Source organism: Moschus berezovskii, chromosome 3 (genome assembly GCF_049115385.1).
Source record: "Moschus berezovskii isolate FMDL1 chromosome 3, NW_MosBer_1.0, whole genome shotgun sequence".
In the NCBI taxonomy this organism is placed as follows: domain Eukaryota; kingdom Metazoa; phylum Chordata; class Mammalia; order Artiodactyla; family Moschidae; genus Moschus; species Moschus berezovskii.
In genome coordinates, this window is record NC_142462.1 from 80,101,025 (window position 1) to 80,118,933 (window position 17,909).

The window sequence follows — 17,909 nt, forward strand, 5'->3', positions numbered from 1 at the left end:
ATTCATGGGGTCGCGGAGAGTCGGACACGACTGAGCGACTGAACTGAACTGAACAATATATAGACTTGACGTACCCCTTTCCCTATTTGGAACCAGTCTGTTCTTCCTTATCCAATTCTAACTGTTGCTTCCTGACCTGCAAACAGATTTCTCAAGAGGCAGGTCAGATGGTCTGGTATTCCCATCTCTTTCAGAATGTTCCACAGTTTATTGTGATCCATATAGTCAAAGGCTTTGGTGTAGTCAATAAAGCAGAAACAGATGTTTTTCTGGAACTCTCTTGCTTTTTCAATGATCCAACAGATGTTGGCAATTTGATCTCTGGTTCCTCTGCCTTTTCTAAATCCAGCTTGAATACCTGGAAGTTCACTGTTCACATACTGTTGAAACCTGGCTTGGAGAATTTTGAGCATGACTTTACTAGTGTGTGAGATGAGTGCAATTGTGCAGTAGTTTGAACATTCTTTGGAATTGCCTTTCTTTGGGATTGGAATGAAAAGTGACCTTTTCCAGTCCTGTGGCCACTGCTGAGTCTTCCAAATTTGCTGGCATATTGATTGCAGCACTTTCACAGCATTGTCTTTCAGGATTTGAAATAGCTCCACTGGAATTCCATCACCTCCACTAGCTTTGTTCGTAGTGATGCTTTCTAAGGCCCACTTGACTTCACATTCCAAGATGTCTGGCTGTAGGTCAGTGATCACGCCATAGAGATTATCTTGGTTGAAAAGATTTTTTTTGTATAGTTCTTCTGTGTATTGTTGCCACCTCTTCTTAATATCTTCTGCTTCTGTTAGGACCATACTATTTCTGTCCTTTATTGTGCCCATCTTTGCATGAAATGTTCCCTTGGTATCTCTAATTTTCTTGAAGAGATCTCTGGTCTTTCCCATTCCATTGTTTTCCTCTATTTCTTTGCACTGATCACTGAGGAAGGCTTTCTTATCTCTCCTCGCATGCATGATAACCTGCCAAAATTTCAGATCTACAAACCATCATCATTTCTTTGATAAAAGAAATGTAAACTTACAGGTACAAACTGCTATATTTTAAAATGGATAGTCAACAAGAACTTACTGTATATCATAGGTAGCTCTGCTCAATGTTATGTGGCAGCCTAGATGGGAGGGGGTTTGGGGGAGAATGGATCCATGTGTATGTATGACCGAGCCCCTTTGCTGTGCACCTGAAACTATCTCAAGAATGTTAATTGACTGTACTCCAATACAAAAGAAAAAGGTTTTCAAGAAAATACGCTAAATTGTCCAAAGAAACCACAAATGTATCCTTGGTGCTTTGAAGTCATGGTAGGAAACAGAAAGTCTGCAGGGGGATGTGTGGTATTCCTACTTTTTGAGGAGGATAGACCATGAGCTGGAACAGGATGCAGAAAGTGTGCAAGTAGCTGTCACACAGGTAGTGTTGATAAACAAGGTCTGGTGTGCAGGGAAAGGTTTTTGCATCTGTGAGGATCAGTGTGTGTGTTTGGTAAGAGATTTGCTAACCTGATCAAGAGAGTTCAACTGAAATTTGATGGGAAGAAAAAGGATTGAAATCTAACTGAGTAGAGAACGGTAGACATAGCGAAGAGAAGACAAAGAGAAGACCAGTGGCCAAGGAAGAGAACTTCAGTAATTTACTAAAAAACACCAGGATGCAGGGTGGTTGTCATACCTGTAGCTGTTTGCCATGATGTAGCCTCTGAGGACTAAGCAAAGTGAACATTAAAAGTTGGGCCTTGATTTGATCATCTAATTTGTCTCACCAGGAAGGTTAGGATGTTTCTAATGATGAAGATAGGATTTTAGGAGGGAATATTTTGCTTTAAGAAGCAGGCCTATGGAAACCCAGGCCCTAAAGGTAGATTTCTAGGTAAGGGCAATGGGGGTAGAGAAACCACAGAAAGTTTGTTGTAGTAGGGTCAATGTTATGGATTGCCAGACAGGTTATGGATGGTACTGTCTCCTCAGAGATTATTACTTTTAGTGTTAGTCACTCAGTCATGTCTGACTCTTTGTGGCTCCATGGACTGTAGCCCACCAGGCTGCTCTGTCCATGGAATTCTCCAGGCAAGAATACTGGATTGAGTTGCAGTTCCCTTCTCCAGGGTATCTTCCAACCCAGGTATCGAACCTGGGTCTCCTGCATTGCAGCAGATTCTTTATCATTTGAGCCCCCAGGGAAGCCCAACTCTAGAAGTGATGCCAAACATGTTGGTAAAACCCACTGGAAGTTTTGTTCTACTAACTTGTTATAAACTCTTGACTTGTTCTGCTGATCATTTAGTTTTTAAGAAGACTGAGAAAATAATGCAAGCAAGGATAGCTCTGGATTTCTTTCTGACCCATAAACAGAATTGGCCAGTGATATAAAGTGACAGGAACCAGGAGATGAAATCGCCAAAGAAGCATGCTTTGGGCAGAGCTCTGTACGCTACAAACGTTTGCAACAGTTCAAAGAAAGAAATAATCTCTCCTGTGGCCAAAGAAAATGGTAAAGAGACTTCAAAAGGAAAGGGATAGCTAAAACGTTCTGAAATATACATGTAATCCCAAATAAGTCTCCTGAAGAGGGAAGGAGAGTGGCTCCTTGGAAATAGATCAATAAGCTTACACAGAGGACTTTTTCCCTCTTAACTCAGATTAAGAGGGATATTCAGTCTGGCTCGATTGTCATGGCTACTCATCTTTAAGTTGCTTTCCCCCAGAATGTAAAGATGAGTAAAATTCAGTCATTGATCATGATGTAGATCTAACATCTAGTGGTCAGGTTGCAAAGAGTAATCTCAAAATGTGGGCAATTTATGACATACTTGGAGGCACAAAAGAAGGGTAGGAGTTCAAAAGAGAAACAAAACCAGGGGTGGGGGTGCTTTCGGGAAAGGTTTCATGGAGCAGATGACACTTGCAATGCCCTTCGGAGGGTGGGGAGAATTTCCATAGATGGAAGAGAGACATCAGATTAGAAATATGCTTTGCAGAATAGAACTAGCCTAAGAACCAAGGCAGAGTGGTGTAATTGCAGGAGAGTATACAATGTTAGGTATGCAGGTGTGAGATTTTACAGTTGAGGTTTGGTTAATACAACTAAAATATAACTGAGTGATGTCTGCCAAGTACTGTGCTTAGTTCATGACATGTATTATTTCAGACAGTCTTCAGAAAGACCTAGTATGATTATTTGGCCCTTCTTTCAGATGAGAAAACAACTCAGTAGTTCAGTAATACACAGTAGGTGGTAGATAGAAGCAGAGTCTGAAGTTACATAAATTTCACTGCCTTGTGAAGGGCTTAGGATTTTTAACCAAGTTCAGTGGACCAGTGGGAATTTGGAGTAGAGAAGAGACACTGGAATCTTTCTGGAAAGAAATTGGCCAGGAAAACGTGCGGTAGATTGAAGTGGCGAAAAAGAAAAAGGGGAGACCCCCCCTAATGGGGGTCTAAAATGGATTGTCGGTTATAGGGATGAAAGAATGGAAAACAAGTTTTGGGGTGAGGAGGTGAGGGTCACGGCCGAGCTAGAATCTGCAGAATTGGGGGATCTGGGAGAGAAAGTTGGGGTTGAACCAGGAGAGAGGTGGTTGTCTTAATCAGAATCAGGGGAATCAGCACAGGTATCGGCATAAGGGAATAATGAGTTTGCTCGTGAAGTAAGCAGTAGGCTTCCTGTTCCAGTGATAAATCCAGGCGTGTCCACCAGGCTGTGGGCTAGAAGGGTGAGGGCAGCAGAGCACGTAGACAGCCGCCCAGCTAGGGGACATGTGACCGGCAGTAGGGGCTCGGCATTGGAACCAAGCCCTGGCCATCAAGGCAGCCAGTCAGTGTTGCCAGGGGAGAGGGTTTCTTCCTATTTTTTGAGGATGTCAGACCTATGAAAAGTCTATTTGAAGTGTTTGATAAGGTATCTATCTTGTGATACCCTTGTGAGCAAGGTAGAAAATTAAGGTCTGAGTCAATAGCTTCTCTTCTGGTGAAGTCTAGGATTTGTTTAGGTGTGTGACATGGAATTTTCATAAGATTTGGAAATAACCTGTACCACCTCCTCCACTTCTGCCTGTAAGCGCTCTCTCTGAGAAATCCTGCCAGCTCTGAATTGTCCATCTGTAAACTTCTGGAAGGCTAGTAGTAAGGACCATGGCCTTTCAGGTCTCTCCCAATCTCCTGTTCCTTTCTTCACTGACATGCTGTCTTCCAGTTCTGTGCACTAGAATCATCATTTGTCTGTCTCTTCCTCCCTTCCCGCTTGGAGACGTTGCAGGCAGTTGCAACTGTCAAGCTGAGGCCAGGGCTCACCTAAAGAAATACCATGGAAGGCAGCCTAGAGTAGGAAGAAAACTATCCACCGTCAGAACATTTTGCCAACAGCCCAGCAGCAGCTTGTACAACTTTCTAGCTTAAAAAAAAAAAAAGATAACTTATTTAAACATCATCTTATTTCACCAACTCTTTGAAGTGTTTTCCAAGAATACACACGCCACACAGAAAATAGTGGGAAGTCAAGAGAATTGGAGCACAGGGACAATAAAGATAAGCTGAGCACCCGGAGAGGCTCTTCTTCTGCCACTGAGGTTCCCCAGCAGTGCTGCTATGAATCTGATTCATGCACCCTCGTGCCCCAAATAAAGAGGCATACGTTTTTATGTATGAATTCTCAATGACTGAAAGCTATAACAAGCTAGTCACTTAGGAGAGGCACTTTGATACTGAGATCTGAATGTATAGCCTATTCTTATAAAAGTCCTTCAAAGAAATCTTTGTCTTGTGTGAATTGGTGTGGCCATTTGGAGGAGCAATATGGAATAGCTGGTAAAAATAAAACTAGTTCTACCTTATGATACAGCAGTTCCTCTTATTTTAGACAGTCAGGCCACAGCCTCCCAAGAAGCAGATCCTGTAGCACTGTTCTTAAGGGCAACGAATCAGAAACAACCTAAAGGAGAATAAGTCAAAGAAGGTGAAATCATACCATGGAACTTTGTGGTAAGAATGAACTTGGGGTGTGTGTGTGTGTGTGTTAGTTGCTCAGTTGTGTCTGACTCTTGCAGCCTTATGGACATCTCTGCCCATCAGAATAGCCCACCAGATGTCTCTGTCCATCAAATTCTCCAGGCAAGAATACTGGAGTGGTTCAGTTCAGTTCGGTCGCTCAGTCGTGTCTGACTCTCTGCAACCCCATGAATCACAGCACGCCAGGTCTTCCTGTCCATCACCAACTCCCGGAGTTCACTCAAACTCATGTCCACAGAGTCGGTGATGCCATCCATCTATCTCATTCTCTGTTGTCCCCTTCTCCTCCCGCCCCAATCCCTCCCAGCATCAGAGTTTTTTCCAGTGAGTCAACTCATCGCATGAGGTGGCCAAAGTATTGGAGTTTCAGCTTTAGCATCAGTCCTTCCAATGAACACCCAGGAATGATCTCCTTTAGAATGGACTGGTTGGATCTCCAGCCATTCCCTTTTAAAGGGGATCTTACCAACCCAGGGATTGAACCCACGTCTCCTGCATCCCTGGCAGATTCTTTACCATCTGAGCCACCAGGGAAGCCCAGTGTATGTATATGTGTGTGATAATTTTGAGTGAAAATAAACCAGCTGCAGAAAGAAACATATGGTATGATAGTATTTATTATGCACAATTTTTAAAAGAAAAATAATAGATATGTTTATGCAAATAAGGATGGAGACCTATTAATTTGGGGTGCTAGGAATATAGATATTTGTATATATCCTTTTTATTTTTCTCATTAAAAGAGAAAAGCAGCCACCATGGTGTTGTCACAACAGTGACCACAACGTCCTGTAGTAACTCATCTGGAGATGATTGCCCCCTTACCTTTTCTGTGCTTTCATATGGATTAACTCATTGAATCACCCCAGCAACCCTTTGGGGGCAATGCTTTATTTCCAGCTGTCAAATGAAACGCAGGATTTGAGAGGCTGAAAACTTGCCTAAAGCCACCTACTAAGGCTGGGATTTGAACCCAGGCAGTTTGAATCCAGAACTTGTAGTATTTTCCCCTTAATTTTATTTGTTTATTTGTCTGTTTTTGGCTATGCTGGGTTGTCCTTGCTACTCTGGCTTCTCTCTAGTTGACACAAGTAGGGGCTGGGGCTACTCTGTAGTTGTGGTACGCAGGCTTCTCATTGCAGTGGCTTCTTTTATTGCAGAGAGTGGGCTCTAGGGCATGTGGGTTTCAGTAGTTGCGATTCCTAGGCTCTAGGGCACAGGCTCAATAGCTGTGGCACAAGGGCCTAGTTGCTCCCCGGTATGTGGGATCTTTCTGGACCAGGGATCGAACCCGGGTCTCTTGCATTGGCAGGTGGATTCTTTACCACTGAGCCACCAGGGAAGCCCCAGAGCTTGTAGTCTTAATTATTACACTACTGTACAGAATTTCCCAGTATCCTCAGGTGGGTTGTTGGCTTAGCTCTTTGTTTTTACAGATATGATCTCTTTCATTGTAGGTCAAAGGTTTAAGTCTAGAGGACAGTGCAAGGAAAGCAATTCTTCACAGATCAGAATAGTACAGTTCCATCAGCTCATTCATTTGATGATCTGGCTTGAGCTGGGTGTACAAATTATATTTCTGGATTATTTGCTGGTGGCCCTCAACCCTTTTTCCACATCAGAATCACTTGTGGAGGTTTCAGAATATAAAAGCCTGACCCCCACCCCAGGTTGCAATATCATAGATCTGGGCCTGGCCATCAGCGTTTTAGAAAGTTCCCTACATAATTCTAATGTGCAATCAGAATTGAGATTCATTACCTATAAAGTCAGGACAGTTTACAGTATTCAAGGTCATAATATTTGGCAAGAGCCTGGAGGGGTAGATGCTTTGTGTTGAGGATCAAGGATAAGTCTGTGGGTGATGACCAGACCACGGTGATTGTCTGGGTTCCTGATCAGGATAAAGGGATTCACAGACCTCTGCCTGCCCCACTGTACCCATGTGGACCTTGGCAGGATAGGATTTTTCCAGCCAACTGTTTTCCAGGTTTTTGGAGATCTGTTGGAGAAAACTCACCATGATGGGAGTGTTTTAAGCATGGGTGTGGGGACAAGAAACACATATACCTGGCTTTTTCTGTCTTTAAAGGAGAAGCTAAGAAACAGGACAGAATCTTCCTCGGAAAAGAGCTCAGGGTCTCCTCCAATCTCCTGATGAAAGTACACTGGATGCCCCAAGGTTCTATGCCAGAGATGCAGTATTCAACTATAGCAGTGATCCTTACACCTGTGTGTCAGAATCTCCTGGAGAATTTACTGAAAACAGATGACTCAGCCCCACCCTCAGTTCCCAAATCTGCAGGTGTGTGGTGGGGCCTGGAAATTTGCATTTCTCATAAGCTCCCAGATAATGTTGATGCTCCTGGTCTGAGCTCAATTTTTGAAAACCCACAAGCTTTGGATAATAAAAAGGTTTTGGAGCTTCCAAAATCTGGCTTTTAAACAATGATCCATGAGATTTTGAAGAAGGTAGATCTGGGCACTTTGAGAAATGAGACATGACTCTGCAGTTATGGGGATTTGCAGTGTGTTGGCACAGTTGGTCCCCGAAACGTTAATTAATGAACAAATTAACATCAAGCTATGGAGAAAACCTCAGTGCCCTTGACACTCTTCTTATTAAATCTCCCGTGTGATTTACTTGGGTGAGGACAGAATTCACACGCCTGTGCAATCTCTGAATGGCACAACAAAGGAAAAGTTGGCCAAACACACAGAATGACAGTCACTGCCCAGAAATATCTTGATAGGCTGGAATGATGAGTCAAAACTAATATGGGGTAATTAATCATAATAAAGAACCATCAAGTCCTGAATTTCAGCTAAAGGAAGTAAGGAATCCTGCTCAGAAAGAAGGCAGGCCAGCTTCTCCACAGTTCCTATCACATCACAGTCCTAGAGAACTAAAAGGACAGTGCGTGCTAGGAAGAGGGTGGGCATCCCCAGCTAGGATGAACTGAAGCAGTATTAACAGTTGCAGTGTGTAAGGGCAAGGAGGTGATTGTTTCCTTCTCTCTTGCTCTCAGCAGACCATGTCTGGAAGTTGTCTTTAGATCTGGACACCATTTTCAGGGAAGCAGAGACAAATTGAAGTGTAATCAGAGTTGGATATCTGTGATTATGAAGATCAGATAAGAAGTGGCTGATGCAAATGTGACTGGTTTGGGGAAGAAAAGAATTGCTGGGAGGGGAGTGGAAGTGATGGTAGTTCCAGTGCATGTTTTGGTGATAGAAGTGGTTCGTCTTGTTCTCTTTAGTGATGAGTGCAGATGGAGGACCCATGTGTCCTAGTGAGACAAAGTTCAACTCTAAGTGAAAAGTCATTTTTAACAAAAAGTAACGTGGGGTGCCCTGTTTCTGTTATGGGAAATAGTCAAGAAGAGATGATCTAGCAATGTTACTGAGAGAATTCTTGCTTTGTGTGAAATGGTGGGCTAGAATTCACTCTTAGGTTCCAGGATTCTGTGTAATGACTGACTGGTATTTTGAGGCTTTTCTTTCTTTTTATTCAATGGTGGAAGATAAATGGTTTGAACAAAACTTAAACCTGGTGTCACTGTCGAGGTTTTTGTCTCGTGAAAGCTGCCACACTTCAAATCTGTGTTCCCATGCATTTCTGTTGCTGGACTGAGATCTGCGCAATGACATGTTCCTCTCTGAAGAAGTGGATCACAAAGGGCGGATAATGTGCTTTTCATGGGTTGGGAGGGGGTGGAAATGGATGTTCTGTTTTAATGTGACAAGGTAAACATTTGAATCTTTAGACCTCTAGACCTCTGTCCTCCCAGCAGGTCTCAGACAGAGAAAATACAAGGACAGGTTTGTGGAGGGGCTGTCTGTCGATAGGGTAGAGGGGGTGGCAACTCCTTTGCCTCTGAGCCGCAGGACTCATCCCCCAGAGACAGTCAGATGTCAGCCTCCCTGGATCAGTCCAGCCATCCAGAGTCCAGATAGTTAACGCAGATAGGCCAGCATTGCACACAGAAAGCTGGGGCCAGCTGTCCAAGGGCATTGTGGTTAGAACTAGCTCCTGGAAAGCTCTGATCATTTTGGAACTTCCAGTCAAATAATGAAAGCCCTACTTTTGATCGTGTAACATTTTGGGGAATCAAGATATTTCAGAAGGTATCATTTCCAAAAAGATGCATATCCAGGATTTGAATAATTTTCTTTTACCAATGAAGACCAGAAATGGACATTCCATTATACATATTTTGGTGTTCCTTCAGTACCTAATTTATCCATATATTTGTCAACTGAAATACAAACATACAACATGAAAGCTGTGAGTTCTAGTTTTATTTGGGGGCTTACTGAGGGCTGTAGCTTGAGAGACAGCCTCTCAGATCGCCCTGAAGACTGCTTCAAAGAAGTTGGGATGTGATTTTGGAGAAGAGGTACATGCAATCAAGCACACATCTTGGCAGGGGGTTGCTGCCAGTCATGAGGAACAAATATCTTAGTTAATGGTTTTAATACTTTTCTAAGTATGGAAAGATGCAAGAAACTGCCTGCATAAAATTTCTTCTGAAAATATCTAGCTATCTAAAGGCCTGTTCTGCCAGTTTTCCCAGAGCACACAGTGCCTCATTCCTGATTCCACCCCAAAATCCTTTCATGGTATGTTGAAGGTCAATGACTGCAGTGGCTAATCCTTGAACTGGGTGGTAAAGGACCTTCTTTAGTTGGCATATCTTACTGGGAAATTTTACATTAACTGAAACTGTATGCCATCTGGTCTTCATAGGAGTTGTTCCAAGGCTGGAAGCAAAACCCTGTTTTTCAAGCAAAACATGACCAAATGTGTGAGTGCAGACCCTCAGGTCTAATAGATCAATAAATGGCTATGTTATATGCTGCCATTCCAGGTCTTCCAGTTTAGTTGCTTTTGGGGGCAGCCAGTGGTGATGAACTATGTGGCTTTAATCTTTCTGCATGTATGGCTTGACCCGAAGTAAGCATGCTGCTTTGACAGTTAAAAAATCTGTTCACCCTTGTGTTACAGATTTGGGGAAATGTTAATATATTGAAAGACAAAAATGTTTCAACAGTCTGTAGAGTGCTTATTTGTTTTTGGTTGCAAGAGGAGTATAGGATTGTATCTTTGGTGCATATGCCACTTCCAGGAAGTCAAGTAAAAAGGATATGAAACTAGCTTCTGTTAAGTGTCTATTACATTAGGGCAGGCTCTTTATCCTCATTTTCTCATTTAATCCTCATAATTCTCCATTTCCTACATTAAGAAACCCTGAAGACCAGAGAGGTTAATATGTTGATCAAGATGAACAGAGTTTGTAATAAGGGAGCACCAATTTAAACCCAAGTCTAGCTCCTTTCAAGGCACATAAGTCTTAAAAAACTTTTTTTTTTTTATTGAAGTGCTTCCCAGGTGATACAGTGATAAAGAAACTGCCTGCCAATCCAAGAGACACAAGAGGTTTGTGCCCTGGGTCAGGAAGATCTCCTGGGGTACAAAATAGCAACCTACTCCAGTATTCTTGCCTGGAAAACTCCATAGATAGAGAAGCCTGGTGGGCTATAGTCCATGGGGTTGCAAAGAGTCGGACATGACTGAGCACACACACACATAGTAGATTTACAATATTGTGTTAATTTCTGCTGTACAGCAAATTGACTCAGTTATACACATATATACATTCTTTTTTATATTCTTTTCACTATGGTTTATCCCAGGATATTGAATATAGTTGCCATCCATTCTGTACGTAATAGTTTGCATCTGCAAACCCCAAACTCCCAGTCAATCTCTCCTCCATCCCCTTGGCAACCACAACTCTGTTCTCTATGTCTGTGAGTCTGTTTCTGTTTCATAGGTAGGTTCAATGGACATGAGTTTGAGCAAGCTCTGGGAGATGGTGAAGGACAGGGAAGCCTGGCTTGCTGCAGTCCATGGGGTCACAAAGAGCTGGACACGACTGAGTGACTGAACAAGAAAATCATTTGTTCCATATTTTAGATTCCACATATAAGTGATACATGGTATTTATCTTTTTCTTTCTGACTTCACTTAGTATGATAAACGCTAGTTGCATCCATGTTGCTGCAAAAGGCCTTATTTCTCTTTTATGGATGAGTAGTATTCTTTTATGTGTGTCGTCATCTTTATTCATTCATCTTTCGATGGACATTTAGGTTATTTCCATGTCTTGCTATTGTGACTAATGCTGCTGTGAACATAGGGACACATGTATCTGTTTGAATTATGTTTTTGTATAGATATATGCCCAGGAGTGGGATTGCTGGATTATATGGTAATTTTATCTTTTAGTTGTCTTAGGAACCTCCATACTGTTTTCCATAATGACTGCACCAAACTGGCAGGCTACAGACCATAGGGTTGCAAAGAGTTGGACGTGACTGAAGCAACTTAGCATGTACCAACTTACATTCCCACAAACAGTGCGTGAAGGTTCCCTTTTCTCCACATCCTTACTGACTTTTGTTATTTGTGTTCTTTTTGATAATAGCCATTCTGACAGTTGTGAGGTGATGCCTCATTTTAGTTTTGATTTACATTTCTCTAATAATTAGTGATATCGAGCATCTTTTCATGAAGGCACGTAGGTCTTAATGTGACTCTTTTCTTTGTGTCTTTTCCCAAACTGTACATTCTTTTCTTAGTGAAAGTTTCTAAAATAGGTTTTAAAATAGCCTTTGTTGCCAAATTGCTCGACAGTGCTTTGGTCTTTTACTCTTCCCCTTTCTTGGTAGAAATAGGAGTTCTCTCTTCCCTAATTGAGCCTCGGGACAGCATATGTTTGCACATCTTATGCCCAGTGGACTTGTAACTAGAGCTTCATTTTCACTTGGACCTGGCTGCTTGTCCAGATGGGTGGCAGTGGTGAGAGAGGACCCAAGCTCATCTCAGAGGCCCAAGAGGAACATTTTTGAATTGACATAAATGCATTGAGCTTCTTATCCCTGTTGGATTTGGCTACTAGGTGATTTGTTGAAATGAGAGTGAGTCCTGTTGCACAACAAACACTTGTGTTAGCCAGAAGGCACAAGAGCGTCATACTTCCTGTTCTAGCAAGCTCAAGAGGTCCCAGATCTCTGTCCCTGGGGTATGTTGACAAGTACCTGCAGGAGCAGAAGAACCAGCTCCCCACCAGGCAGATCAAGGGCCAGAGGGTGCAGAAACCTTGTGGGGAGGCTACATATGCTCCATTTCTTGACCCAGGGGGTGGTTATGTCAGTATTTGCAAATATAAAATGTAAGCTCTCAGGGTTGTCTGTGCACTTAAGATTTGTTCACTTTACTCTGTAGACGTTGACTCAGTGAATAATAAGTGGGAAATATTGTCCTAAAGGTGTTCTCAGTCTGTGAGCAAGGAAACTCTTGTATTTTGTTCAAACCAATAATCTTTTTGAGTTAGAGGTTGTCCATGGGGGGATTGAAAGCACCAGTGTTTTTCATGTGTACCTGCCTCTTCAAGACTTACACTACTGGATCTGTGGCCTGGCCGCTGGCCAGGTCTGTCTCCCTACAGGGCTTTCTCTTTGCCCTTTTTCTTAGCTAGGTGGAGTAGATGACACCAGACTTTCATGTGACTCCCCTTTGTCAAGGTCCTCTGTGTAAGGGCTCTCATCGAGGTCTTTCCTCTGGTGACCCACCTCCGCACCCTCCCCCCTGCCCTGGCCAACCCCAGGTCAGCCTGCAGAGTCCCATAAGTTGGAGGCAATTGCTGCCTCATTCCACGCAGCCAGCTTAGTCCTCTGATACCTTAGTCTGGGGCTACTGCTGCTGCTGCTAAGTCACTTCAGTCGTGTCCGACTCTGTGTGACCCCATAGATGGAAGCCCACCAGGCTCTCCCGTCCCTGGGATTCTCCAAGCAAGAACACTGGAGTGGGTTGCCATTTCTTTCTCCAGTGTGTGAAAGTGAAGTCGCTCAGTCGTGTCCGACCCTTAGCGACCCCACGGACTGCAGCCTACCAGGCTGCTCCATCCATGGGATTTCCTAGGCAAGAGTACTGGAGTGGCTTGCCATTGCCTTCTCCGAGGCTACTACTGCCTTCATTCTTTATTCTGCCCTGATTTAATCATATCCTTTCCCCAGAATTTGACTTCTTTTGTCCTTTAAGTTGCCCCTAGTAATTTTGACTGAATTTCTGATGAGGTTAGACAGGAAGGTGCTGGGGGATGAAACATCTGTTTCCTTAGGCATCGTCTCAAACTCACCGAGGGGTGGATGTGGGCAGGGTTGTGGATTCCCACCTTTTCTTTTACCCAGAAGAGCAGGAGGAGGAGGCAGGGGTGGGGGCCACAGCAGATGGTACCTTCAGAGGTCTTTACTCAAAGTTCCAATTTCAGTGAGTATGGGATTTAGCTTACTCACAGCTCTGGCCTTAGTAGCTGTTGCCTGAAATTTGACAGGGTTAAAAGATAAAGATGACTCTAAATCAGATGCCTCTACAGGACAGGATTATGGTGTTTCTGATTTGGCACAGTTTCAGAATTGTGACTCATATCTTATGGACTAAGTGCTCTTTGCTGTCCCTCTGCACATGTCACACTTCACCTTGTCCCATGCTCTCACTGTTAGAATCTCAGCCTTGAAACAGAACAAAACAAAACAAAAAAACACACAAAAGTGGAATCCCTTTGTTGGCGTTTCTCATCCACTGTGAAACCGGTTGTCATAGCAATGACTGCCCCCACAGACATTTCATCATTTGGGGTTCCCATCAGGTTTTTCTTTTTCTTTCTTTCTTAAATAGCAACAGCCAATACTGCTTTTAAACACACTGTTGATATATCTTAACAGCCTCTCTTGTCATTTTTAACTGGGCTGCATTTGCTTCTAACTTTAGGTACAATTAGTCATGCCCCATAAGTAAAGCTAACTTTCCAGGAGGCTGGTGTTGGTTTGCTTTTAGTCTTATTTATTGTTGGATTCAATATATGATGAATACATAGATTTGTAAGGAGCTTTGTAAAAGCAACATGGGAATTGAGTTCTATGACTTACAGCTACCTTTATTTTATTTTCTGAGATTTTGATGTTTTTCTTTGTTGTCTTGGTTTTATTTTATGACCTTGGCATACTCATTATTTTAGAAGTGTTAGTGAAAGGAATAGTAGACTTAAGTATTTAACAATTAACCAGAAGTTTGATATACTATTTAACTAGCTTGTTCCTGGACAGCTATATAATTCTTTGTAATTTACTAAGAACCAAATGAATTAGATATAAAAAATTTTTAATTATTGTTAATGTGCTTGGGAAAGTTGTAGAAATTTTTTGAACTTAGTGTGTTAAATAAAAGTCTGAAGGCAAAACCTAAACATGTTAGTCATCCTTAACTCAGGGCTGTGGATGAAGGCCCTCTAAAGAGCTGAAGGGTTGGCTAGGGGCAGCACAGCCAACCACTTGTAAATGTAACCAAATGAGGTTGGCACCAAACCCAGGTTCAACTGCTCCCTGCTCAGAAGGCCAGTACTCAAGAGACAAGAGTTGGTGGAAAAGGAAAAATCGCTTTATTTAGGAGGACAGCAACCTGGGAAGATGGTGGACTAATGTCCTAAGACCATCTCCAAGTTGCCCGTTGGGAGACAGAGGTTTTAAAGACAGTGAGAGTGAGGGGGCTGTGGGGTGTGTGATCAGCTCGTGCACAGTCCTCACACTGATTGGCATCAAGGTGAAGTTTCGTGCATCACTAGTCTTCTAGTTTCAAGCCAGTCGGGGGGTCTCCATGCTTGTGGTCAGCAGTTTTCACCTGGTGGGATCCTGATTTCAGCAAAAACAGGTCTGAGTCAAACCTTTGTATCTTTCATGGAACTGGGAGTTCAGTGACTCTGCTGGTTTATGGTCTAAATTGTTACCAGTTTCCTGGCCCAAATGCCATTCTTTGTTTCTACATCGTCATATTTCCTAATCATTAATTCTTGAGCCAGCCTTTTGAGACTCAGGGGAGACCTAGGAAACTAAAGCTTTCCTGTAAACAAGAGGCAGGTGGAGGACCTGGGGATGGGGATTGGTCAGGTGACGTAACAGTCTCAGAAACTTGGTCTGTCCTGGGAAGGCTCCACAGGCTCCTGCCTTGTTACTTTGATACTCTTCAATCCTGAGGAGGAACAATTGTGAAACAAGAAAGGGAATAAAGTTTTAGATAGGGAGATTAATCACCAGTTCAGCATGGAACTCAATTTCAGGAGACTTGGTTTCATAAAGGGGTCTCTGCGTCTGTCCTGGTCCATCCCCTTCCCCACCAGAGATACCCGCCATCTTGGAGGTCGGTGGTGTGGAAAAGATGGAGCGTTGCCTCTTCAGAGGTGGCTTCTGATGTGCTCCCTCCTGAGTCTTCCTAGCTTAGATCCTCAGTTCTCTTAGGTCCCAGAGATGGGGCAGTAGCTGTTCTCACCAGCCCTGGCTACCCAGGCATGCTAATTTCCAGCACCAAGGTTATAGGCCTGGCATCTAGCCTGGATTCAGTCACTTGCCAGCTGTGTGATTGGTCAAGTGACCTAACTTCTTAGAAACTTGGCTTTTTTCCCTGTAAAATACAGATAATACCCATCCCATCAGGCTTTGATGAAATGAGACACTGTGTGGGGAACCCATATTAAAGTGCTTGGCAATAAGTAGTATGGACTCACCAAATGACCACTGTTTTAGTTTTGTGCTTAGTTGTTCAGTTGTGCCCACCAGGCTCCTCTGTCCAGGAATCAAACTGGGGTCTCCTGCATTTCAGGTGAATTCTTTACCGGCTGAGCTACCAGGGAAGCCCTTGGATGGATGGATGGAATTCACTCAGTCGTGTCCGACTCTCTGTGACCCCATGGAGCCCTTACTAATATACTAATAGACGATGCGGAAAATTCTGCTTTCCCCATGGTTTTTGTTACACCATGTTGTAGTTTTTTTCTAGATGTCTCCAGAAACCTTTGGTAGAACGAACTCCCCAACCACATCCCCTCAAAAAACGAGAAAGGGAGTTTTAAAAATTGTAATAAAATATACATAACATAAAATTAACTTTTAAACCATTTTCAAGTATATAATTCAGTGACGTTTAGTACTTGCACAATACACTAGTTCCAGCACATTTTAATCACCACTAAAGAGAACCCTGTAGCTGAACTCTATTCCTCAAATCCCCCGGCCCCTGACAACCACTAATTGGCTTTCTGTCTCTATGGATTTACCTGCTTTGGATGTTTCATATAAATAGAAACATATAATACGTTTTTTCTTTTATGTCTGGCTTGTTTCATTTAGCATAATGTTTTTAGGACTCCTTTATGTTATAGCATGTGTCAGTACTTCATTCCTTTTAATTCCTGAATAAATAATTCCATTCTGTGAATATACTGTTTTAGTCTGTTTGGGCTGTTCTAACAAAATGTTGCAGACTGGATGGCATATAAGCAATAGAAATTTATTCCTCACAGGACTAGAGGCTGAAAGTCCAAGATGAGGATTTCAGTATGGTCAGAGTACCCTCTTTGGGTGGCAGGCTTATCATGGTAGCCTCACATGGTGGAAGGGGCCGGGGACTTCTGGGGTCTCTTTCATAAGGGCAGTAATTCCATTCATGAGGGCTCTTCCCTCAGGACCTAACACCTCCCCAAACCCCTACCTTCTAATACAATCTCATTGGGCATTAGGATTTCAACAATGAATTTGGATGGTGGGGTTGGGGAGAGGCACAAACATCCAGACCCCTATCATTTACAGTATATAATTTATTCGTTCATCAGTTGATGGACCTTTGGCTATTGTGAGTAAATAGCATTGCTGTGAACCTTCTTGTACAAGTTTTTGTTAGAATACTTTTTTCAGTCCTTTTGGTATATACCTAGGAGTGTAAGTGCTGAATCATAGGATAATTCTATGTTTAACTTCTAAAAATCTGCCAGACTATTGTCAACTACAGCTGCACCATTTTGAATTTCTAGCAGGAATACCTGGAGGTTCCAGTTTCTTCCAATACTTGTTATTTTTCAGGTTTTTGATTATATCTGTCATCATGGATGTGAAGTGGTATCTCACTGTGATTTGGGATTTTTTTTATGGTACAGATTTTCTGTGTGTCTGGACTCAAATTTTCTACTAGTGTTCTTAAGCCTGTCATATTGCAAAGCTACATGAAAAACCATGTACATGGAAAACCACCACCATAATTTAAAGTAAGAGAGAGGTATAAAGCATCTTTTCCTTCCCAGCCCCTGATGTGACTAACCATCATGGCTCTGTAATCTGTAGTGTAGATAAACCACTTTCAGACATTCAGTGGCTAATTATAGATGATATCTGATGCCTGGGACCTTTTTGCTAATTCTTTTATTTTGGTTTTAGGGATTTCCTCTAGGGCATCCAAAATGCTTTTAAAACATATTGGATAAAAACTGAGCCACCTGCCTGTGTGGGACTTCCATACTCCCTGCTCCACTGTCTTCTGATGGCATTCTGACTACATTGAGGCCAAGTGACACGCTATTCAAGATGAGTGATGAGAAGAGCCTTGCAGTATCCCAAAAATTGGTCTCACCTTCAAGGAGCACAAGCAGCTGCTCTTCCAAGCAAGGAAGTCGGCAGGTAAAGTTTAATGGAAATTTTAAGAGCAAATTTAAATCAAGACGTTTGCAGATTAAAATGTGCACATTTACTTGGGAACTCCTACTTCTCATTTTAGGAACATTTGCTTTTAGTCATATCTTAGTTATCTGAGAGGAGTAAATTTTAGGTAATTTTCATAATGCAGCTTGAGAGTGTGCTAGATGGGAACATTTGTATTTGGCTCTTTATATTATTTTATTCAATTGTTGCCACTGTCTTCCAACACAGATATTGATATTCCCTTTTCTCTGTAAGGAAGCTGAGTCAGACCAACCAAGTTATTCTGCCTGAGGACACACAGATTGTCTATTAAGTGGC

The 17,909-nt window shown here is 42.6% G+C and overlaps 1 protein-coding gene across 6 annotated transcripts in view; it reads left to right on the forward strand.

The window, feature by feature from the left end:
• Positions 1-17,909, forward strand: part of OSBPL3 (oxysterol binding protein like 3) — a 211,202-nt gene that overhangs the window by 89,507 nt on the left and 103,786 nt on the right. For all 6 annotated transcript variants that reach the window (XM_055421004.2, XM_055421002.2, XM_055421008.2 and 3 more), the window contains one exon: positions 17,331-17,570. In XM_055421004.2, coding sequence (XP_055276979.2) covers positions 17,478-17,570 — 93 coding nt within the window. In that variant the 5' untranslated portion in view covers positions 17,331-17,477. The remainder of the gene's footprint in view (positions 1-17,330; positions 17,571-17,909) is intronic.